The sequence below is a fragment of the Leuciscus leuciscus genome (genome assembly GCF_965113295.1).
Source record: "Leuciscus leuciscus genome assembly, chromosome: 20".
Taxonomy (NCBI): Eukaryota; Metazoa; Chordata; class Actinopteri; order Cypriniformes; family Leuciscidae; genus Leuciscus; species Leuciscus leuciscus.
This window is the reverse complement of record NC_138744.1, coordinates 37,734,351-37,744,350: the sequence shown is the minus strand read 5'-3', so window position 1 is coordinate 37,744,350 and position 10,000 is coordinate 37,734,351. Positions and strand designations below refer to the sequence as shown.

At 34.8% G+C, this 10,000-nt stretch overlaps 1 protein-coding gene across 2 annotated transcripts in view; it reads right to left on the bottom strand.

Annotated features, from left to right (window-relative positions):
* Window positions 1-10,000, bottom strand: part of csmd3a (CUB and Sushi multiple domains 3a) — a 350,983-nt gene that overhangs the window by 326,413 nt on the left and 14,570 nt on the right. For both annotated transcript variants that reach the window (XM_082150056.1, XM_082150057.1), the window contains exon 2: window positions 2,517-2,739. In XM_082150056.1, the coding sequence (XP_082006182.1) occupies window positions 2,517-2,739 (223 nt within the window). The remainder of the gene's footprint in view (window positions 1-2,516; window positions 2,740-10,000) is intronic.

Sequence of the window (10,000 nt, the reverse complement as noted above, 5' to 3'; positions counted from 1 at the left end):
GCCATACTTGTGGAAAATCGCCTAAAATATCAGTAAGAGTGGAGTAGAATATCTCTCAAAGTTGTAGATGAAACGAAGATTATTGGAGTATGTTATGTAGAATATGCCTTTGAGTATGTCAAAGGGAAAACAAGATTATTTTTCTGACCTCATTCTTTTAAGCATAAACTTCATTTTGATCAATTTTTCAGCAAACAACAAGACGTAATATCTTAAGGTGTTTCGCTTCTCAAGTAAATATATCTTGATCTTTTTAATGGAAAACAAGTATTTTTTCCAGCATGTGCTACAAGGTAAAATAAAGTATTTCATTTAGGTCAGCAACTAAAGAGTTCAGAATGACATTGTAAGCACGTATGCTAAAGTTATCAGTTGCAATCGTCATCAAATGAGGCTTTTGTCTTCTGGAAGCGTTTGCTCATTCAGATTCACAGTTAGCAGATTTTAATCAGGGGCATTTAACTATTTCTCTACAGGAAAACACAGATGACACACTTCACGGGCCATATAAGCAACATACTGAAACCATTTTACCCCCCAAAAAACTCTAATTCATCACTATATGTGACTTTCTATAGAGCAATCGTAACAAAGGAGGCGGAGCTTAGAAGAAGAGTTGCAGATAAACACTTTTCGGCGTGAAAATCTCCTTCTAAACCGTCTGTGACGCCGAAAACAAATCACAAATGGAGGCTTTCCGAGAATAAAACAAACACTTTGGCAGAAATGTATATTTCTGACAACTCTGGCATTTTAGCAGAGGCAAAACTGAGGAAATGACATCACTAGCGCAATATGCCACTTATTTTTGCAATCTGTTCAGCCAATGAAGCGTCGTGTTTTGCATACGGAGTCTGTGAATTCCAGATTGGCATAAAATAAATACTTTCAATCATCATAATTGCCACGAGTGAGTTTCAGCTGTAACGCGGGGGGTGGGGGGTGGGATGGGGGGGTCTGCTGATTTTGTTCCTGGCTGGTGGAGAGTTTTTTTTTTGCAATAATTGGTTTACCCTTTAATTAGAGGAGAGTTAGCGTAGGTTAATTCTGTGTGCTTTTACGCTTTTGGAAGAGTTTCGACCCCATGTTGAGTTGGTAATCAGGTCTATAATTCACATACTGTATAAGCACTGCGTTATGACACGAGTAATGCAGCAACTCTCTGATTAACTGGATTCTATAATTGGTCAAAAACTCTCCTTTTTTTTCTTCACAAAAAAAAACAACATTAATATTTCAAGCCCAATTATTAACTTGAACGTAAGTAGAAAAAGCAGGATCATGTACATTCAGTATATGTAAAAAGAGTATATAATGGAAAAATGTCAGATAGTACCTGATATATAATATACAGTACTTGTCAAAAGTTTTCAGAGTCTCTTCTGCTCACCAAGGCTGCATTTATTTAATCAAAAATTCAGTAAAATTATGAAATATATTTGTAATTTAAATCAGCTGTTTTCTATGTGAATATATAGTAAAGTGTAATTTATTCCTGTGATCAAAGCTGTATTTTCAGCATCATTACTCCAGTCTTCAGTGTCACATGATTATTATTATTATTATTATTGGATACCATTCAAACATTTGTGGTAAGATATAAAATAAAAGATAAATTACGTTTTATTCAGCAAGTATGCATTAAACTGATCAAAAGTGACAGTGAACACATAATGTTACAAAAGTGTGAAAAAGTGTAATGTTATTCTATAGAATACATTTAAAAAACAAAATTTCATAAATGGAAATAAATTATGTTCATCGAACTTTCTAGTCATCAAACAAAAAACTTTTTTTTATCATGATTTCCACAAAAATATGACTCTTTTCAACATTGATAATAATCATAAATGTTTCTTGAGCATCAAATCATCATATTAGAGTGATTTCTGAAGGATCATGTGACACTGAAGACTGGAGTAATGATGCTGAAAATTCAGCTTTGATCACAGGAATAAATTACACTTTACTATATATTCACATAGAAAACTGATGATTTAAATTGTAATAAATATTTGTAATAGATTATGTCAATATTTAATGCCTACCTATTCATTTTAAAATCAGTTTAAACAAAAAATCAGTCATTTCCGCAAAATAAATACAAGGCCCTTCCACTTCCCATCACCGTCTGTGTTTATTTTGTGAGAATGACGATACATTATTCTTCCTTACACACGGACACATTTCTTATTGAAACAGGAAGTCGAGGCGAAACTCTTGGAAGAGCTCGTTATTCTCCCCGTTTCCCGTTTATAGCCAATCGGCTTTAGTCGATGTCACAGCCATGAATCAACATTTGCTATTCGCTATTTCCAGTGCGCAGCAGGTGGCAAGGACATTCTCGCTTTACAGAGACAATTTGCATAAGCCCCTGAGCAGGAAATGATGTCATCAATATTTCTGCTCCATTTTCCAAATGTTCAATCAGTTGTAGAGCGTACATAACAGCACTAAAAGCCACAAAACTCTCATTCTGATGTCATGGCCGTGCTTTAAAAATCTCCAGCTCTTACCTCGTCCTGAAGTTCGCAGGATGAGGATGTCCATCATATAAAGATAAAAAGTCATATTCTTCCTCCACAGCGAAGGACTGAAAAACTATATGAATTCTGCTCCTCTCCTCGGCTATAATAACCCACGTACAGTTCGCTCCGTTAGGGTATCCGTGAGGAAAGCCTGGACTTTCTATGGTCCCATTTTTCCCTTTTAATGTCCCACCACATGTATAAATGAAACCTGTAAAAAGAGAGAAAGAAGGAAATATTAGTCTATAAGGGCCATAACCCACAAAAAGAGAAAAATCACAAATGTCTCACAAGATTTACATAATATCCTACTAAAATGAACTTTTCCAGGAACGTTGCATCCGGTTTTTTACAATCAAATAAATTCCTGATGCACAAAAATCTATTTTTCTCACATTCCATTTCACTTTATACGGGGCTGTTCAACAATTGAACGCTTGTGCAATTATTTTTAGTGAAACGCACAGCTAAAGTAGTTCCGGCAGGTTTTGACCGCATTACATCACTGCGCCAAATGATTTGAGTTATTTCAAAGATCTTTACAGCGACGACAGCAAAAGAACCGAAACCCACAACGACACTGACCACGCAAATAAATAAATATAGTAAACAATCGGATAAAAACAACACATTATTACCATGTTTTTGCCACAAATTTAAGTTTTATTATGTGTAGAAAGCACATACTCTTTCTCCCGCTCAAACACACACAGTACAGACACACACTCACACAGAAACATGTCAGCGCCGCTCTGATGATTTTATCTGAGAAATAGTTTAGCAAATGAAAAGCTACAAGACATTTCTCACTAGCGAGGAAATAACAGCGCTGTTGTTGAAGCAGAGAAACTTACAGTTTCACTAGTCGAGACGCTGCTGAACAGACTCAGGTAATTCACACACGCTTAATCTCTCTCTCTCTCTCTCTCTCTCTTATCTAACTGCATTATTAAACTGCATTATACCATGGTTTGGGTGAATACTCGATTCTGATTGGCTGCAGGGTGTCCATTATAAAGTGATAGAGGACACCTAGTAAAGGAGTTCTGGTGAAACTGACTGTTTACCGTTCGAAATGAATAAATAAATGCGCTGGCTACATCAGCTGTGAGTAACCATAGCAACAGGCAGTAAACTGAAGGGTTCTACGAGCTGAGCGGACTATAAATATCTCCGGTTGCTTAATAAACCGTCAGGCGTAACCAGGGAAACCAAGTTATTGTTTGTAAAACCTTTAGATGTTGATTGTAAAACTAATTAAAATATAAACTAATGTTTTAAAAATGTGTTATTTGGCAAGTGACCATGGTATAAGCGGGTTAATGCCCTTCGAGGTGTACATTGTCAGGTATATATGGACTTCGGCGGAGGACCTCTGCTGCGCATCGGACGGTTCACACCTCGCCGTCGTCCATTAATACCTGACAATGGACACCTCGTTGGGCATTAACCCTTACTTAATCTATTATCAAGGTCTCAAGCCTCCCGTTACTAGCTCTAAAATGACGGTTTGGAATTAGCAAAGGACAAAAATAAGCGACAGAGGCGTGGGATGAGATGTGTAATAAATAAGTCCTACGCACAAGAGTGTTTTAAGGACAAAAACCTGAAAAATGTCTGAACAATGTTTTGAGGTGTGGTAACCAAAGTATAAGCGGAATAATTGACGATGGGCCGTTGAATTATTGAAAAATAATGCGCACTCGAGGTACAATAGTGCTTTGCGTTGTGGCTGTCAATAATTCAACGGCCCATCGTCAATAATTCCTTACTCAAAACCAAATTATGGAATTAAAAAGGTTTGTGAACTACATTATGTCAACATCTCCAGAGTTATGACAGAACAATCTCTGAGCAATACAATTACCCTCTTGGAAGTGTTTGTATAGCTAGTTAGTATTCCTCTCTGAGCTTAACACATCACTCAGCTCTCTGAAGAAGGAAAACAACTGGTGGCGTCTGACATCACAATCACATTACTCAAATCAGGCCAGTTTGTGCGCTGATGCCCGTAATGGTTTGATTGTGACTTGAATAACTATAACTGTGCGACGTGTTTGAGTCGCCGTCGTCAGAAGGTTCGGTTTAATGAGCGTTCCTCGTGTCATCGTGGGTGAGCATCTACACCTGCTACACACACATAACCAGGGCTTTTATACGCCTCAACCTGAGCAAATAGACTGGTAATGACAACCAGCATTAATTGAGCTTTTCCATTTATCCCTTTCCGCTTCCCTTAAGGAGTAATTAGCTTTGCCGACTCCCTGAGATCAAGGATCTTTCCTCTCCCATCGTTTCTTCCCCTCACTCTCAAAGCAGGAGGAATGAATTCAGAAGGGACCGCATTGACTCACAGCCACCCATCTCAGATCCACCGGGAAAAAAACACAACAAAACCAAAGAAAAACGCATCAAGAATGCATAAATAAAATAAAGACTATTTTCGGAGCCATCAAGAATTTTTCATAATTTTCATGTCAATTAAGTGCATTTCCTTTAAAACTCTCATTAGTGTGATGCATCTGGATTTTCTCCATTAGACTGTCATTACTGCCATAAAAGCTCTCGTCTGAGTAAATATGAGAGTTTGTCTCAACCAGCTAAAAATCGCAACAGGATTTTTTTTTTTATATATATATTTTTTTTTATCACATTTGAATTGAGAGAAAGAAAATAATAATAATTAAAAATATATATATATATATATATGTATATATTCGTTATTTTATTTTCCGATTTAGATGACATCACCCCTGATAACTCTTGGACGCATTGGTCCAGAAAATATATTACTGCATATAGTAATATATAATTTAGGGCTGTCGATTTAACGCACTAATTTGGTGCAATTAATTATGGCAGGAAAATAACACGCTAAAATTATTAACGCTTTAAATGCAAGTTGACTGTGTGATTACAACGAGTTAAAATGCCAGTAAAATTAGATAAGATTTAGGCAAGATTAGAAGATAAAGGGCAAAAAAAAAAGAAGCCATTTTATGTGTTTTGTCTAATTATATTTATATGATTTAGTTTAGCAATATCAAACGAGCAAGAGTGACGTTTTATTTCTGAATATCAGCACGATTGCAAATATGATTTTTAAGTTTTAGAAGAAAAGGTTCTGTCTAGAAGCATAAAGGGTTCATTGAACATTCTAGGGTTTCCATCATGAGATCACTGTATGGATTTAGTTTTAATTAATTAGTTGTAAACATACTTTATGACTAGAAAATATTTAGTATTATGCACCAATTTAAGACATTTCTCCTGAAATATTCTCCTTTTTGACATTAAGTGTTCTTTAAAATTGAGTCGAGAACCCTAGGGTTCTATATAGATTTGTCTAATAAAATCTATTCAATGCTTTTCTCATCTAACACAATAATGACTTTAAATTATCGCAATTTCTCAGCCAAAATTGATGTGGGATTAATTTGCGATTAATTCGATTACTTAATCGGCACATCATGTAATGAATTAGATTAAAAATGCAATCACTTGACAGCAATATATAAGTAATATAAATGCACATTAAAAATCAAATATGTTCTGATTGTGTTGCATTGCATTTCTGCTTGTCACTGCATCGGCATTCTTTAACAGATAAATACTCGCACCTGAATGACTACAGGCATGTGCACAAGACATCGAAACATCATGAAGAGAACAGAAACGATCCCACACACTCCTGCAAAAACATCATTATATTGCAACACTGCACTTATGCAACAGCTGAGGAAGGCGGTGTGACTCAAACATTGCAATTTACTGTTCATAAGTGTTTTTTTCTCCTTTTCCTTCATGACTGTATTGCAATTTAAAATTATGCTAATATTTTTTTTTTTTTTTTATATAGGGTGAAGTATGATCCAGACATGTTCTCAAATCAAACATGCACAAAATTCAATAGCTAATCTCTTTCTGTTCAACTCTAAATTGATATTTCAAATTAGCCACACTGAAATAACTCCATCTATGATTCTATAGGGACTGAAGAAATTGTGTTTATTATGGACAACACAGTCTAACAGGAGAGAAACATGATCGATTCCAAATATACAACAATTAGAGCAAAAACATAATAATTGGCATCTCGTTGTTTCTCACAAACAAAAGCTGTGAAATCCTCCAGCATGTGTCGAGTCTCTAAAGGCCCCGCCATTAAAAGCTGGATTGAATTAAGCAATAAAATAAAAAACGCTGTTATTAAGTGAATAGTCATGACTAAAGGCGATTGTTAGGACATATTGATTGCCATGATGTGAATCTTTCTATAAAAAGATCCTACAATGCCAAGTATCACAAAATATCAATATAAAATTGCATATTGATATAGGCACAATGTACATCTGCTATAGATCCTGCACAGTGAACAGGGTGTCAATGAACTCCTGAAACGCCTCCATTGTAGTCTTGAGTTTCTTCCACGTCACAATATTCCTCATTTAAATAATTAATACGCAGAATAAAGGGGCGGGGCCTGGTTGAGTGAGTTAGTAGTGTGTTAAACTGGCGGTTATGGTAAGGAGCAGGACATTTCCCAAACACACTCGAAGCGCTCGACCAATCACAACACACTGCTCCAGCCGACCAATCAGAGCACAGTGTGCTTTCAGAAGGAGGGGCTTCACAGAGACAGGAACTAAACAGAGCGTTACTGACAGACTGGGGAGAGAGGAGCCGCAACAATGGAGAATATGAGGAAAATAATGCATGAAAACCTAAAAAACAAGACTTTGTGAAAAGGCATATTAGGACCTCTTTAAATCAATCCATTTTGAAATATTAATTAGAAAACAATTAAACAGAAAAGACAGGACCATGTCTTCTGCATTATATGCAGTTCTCATAATGAATTGAAAAATACAGAAAATAATTTTTTAAAAGCTCAACATCAAACGTTTACCGACGGACCAAAAGTCCTGCAAGTGCACAATCTCTTTTATCACAAACCTTTTACGGCCAATTAAAAAATAAACATGAGAAAATCCCAGCAAGTACAAAACGCTTTAACAACTTTGAAATTAGCTTGCAGTTAAGTTACATCACGTACAGTGTTCATAAGATGTTTTAGAAACCACATCAAAGATAAAATGATATGTTGTGCAGTTTACACTATATAGATAATCTTAGATAATCAAAGAAAATCTTAGATTTCAGAATCTTCAGTTTCAGTCTCCAGCAAATACATCCTAATGTTATCTAACCAACATAAAACATCATTGCAGTGTATTTACTACAAGATTTATAGAGCGTTTTGAATAGATTTACTGCCGTTTAGTCAGACTCGGGTCTGAGAGAAAAGCTCTAGTGACAAAGTGGCCTAAAATAATTATGTGTAATAAATGAGAACTAAATGAGAAAATAAAATAATATCCACAACACGACCAATGCACATGATGCAAATAAAGCAACGTCAAACGTGGCAGTGAGTTAGTGATTAAACTGTAATGCACTTACTGTGTCAATGCTCAATGTTTAATAAATAATTACATTTATTAATTAAATTTATTATTTATTAATTAAAAAAATAATTCATTTGAATTAATAAAAAATAAAGTGTTAATCAGACTACCTGTAGGTGATATTGTATATATGTACTGTATTTTTTAGATAAGTATTTTTCCATTTATTTCTCCCATAGGGATTTTTTTTTTTTAAGTATTTGTTAAAGCGTTATAAGACATGAACCAAAGGAGAATCACAACATTACAAACTTTGATTTGAAACAGAAAAGTATTTGAAAACTGGACAAAAATTTCAAAGATAAAGACTGTGAACTTTAGTGAGGGAAAGAACTACAATCCCATGATGCATTGTGAACAGCATAATCGAATTGAAAATGGTGTAGAAATATAAAAATACCCATTTAAAAATGTTGATTATATATATAAAATCAATATATTTTATGTTTATTGCAAAATATCCATATACAACCCACATTTCAGTATGTTGAGAGCGCAGGGAGATCGACTCGATCACAGTGCTTCATGGGAGTGGGCGGAGCTAACGAGATCTTGTGGTGCATTTTGCTTGTTTTGACTCTGATTGGTGGAATTTTCTGCACAGCATTATGGGTAATGTAGTTTTTCACTACAAATTCCACTGTTAAACGATTATTTTAAAACTATGCATAGCTTGCAGTAGGGCTGACTTTAACAGTTTATAAGTTATCCTTTAAAATCAGTTTCCTCATGGAGAAATGGAAACTGTTGTTCTCTATAGAATTCAATAAAGTGTACAATCACAGTTCCACACTCATCCAATCAGAAAGGTCCATTTCAGGATGTTGATTCTGTGAGCGCCGTGACATCTCCGTCGTGGAAAGTGTCTGGATAATGCTAAACCTTTCATTTCTTCAGGCAGCCGAAATTGGAGGCAATCGTGACCAAAATCAGCTTTTGTCTGCATTATCAGAGTCACATCAGCGGTGATGACGCTCGAGACACAGAAAGACTCTTAGAATCGAGGGTTTTCCTGTGAAGAGTCCACAGGCCCTGAGCACAGACTTTAGTTATTCTGTTTTAAGCACAAAACTCTTAGTCCCACCTATTTATTTTTATTTTTATCTGACACATTATTATCTAAGGCAAGATATCAATGCAAAAAAAGCTTCTATTAAATTAAAGATTTTTTATTAAGTATAAAAGGGTAATCATGGCCATATAACATTAAAAAAGCAATTATTAACATAACATAAAACTGCAAATGATCAGACCCTTTTAGTGTTTCCCTATTATAGAAATATTTCTATACTGTTTTTGCAAACAAATTATAATTTTCACTACTTATGATCATAAACAATAATATCATTAATATTTAATTAAAAACTTAGTATGTGTATATTTTGCGTGAGGTTGATCCTCTTAAAACAGCATCAGTACCGGCTATATTAATATTTCAGAATTGTCCATATTTGAATCACAATAGTATATATATATATATATAGCCTATATTATCACAGGCAATAAAACAAAACAAAAATGTACAAAATACAAAAACAAACAAACAAACAAATAAATAACTAAAGTTAAGTTAATGAATAAATAATGGGTTTTATAAAATATGGTAAAATATACAATAATCATGCAACAAAGAAACAAATTCTGGGGAAGTTGCATTTAAAGTTGGCCATTAAACGTGTAACGCTTTTGATCACACTCCTTTTGGAAAACAGTTATGCTGTAATTGACTGTATCTGTAGGGAATGATTATATCGTATAAGTCAGGAGAATTGCTCTCAGAAATGTTTAAATGGTTCACACACTCTGACACAACACACCCGCTACACATCAAACATGCGTGATGATAATGACTTATGAAAGATTTCTATCACACGCTGAAATTTCAAGAAATGAGTTTTGCCTAATTCGTGCGCCGTTGACACAGCCATCACCCAAAACATACAGCAACAATAAAAATAAAAAAATTACAAGAACAAACACTTATTTATAATGCACTAATGTTTA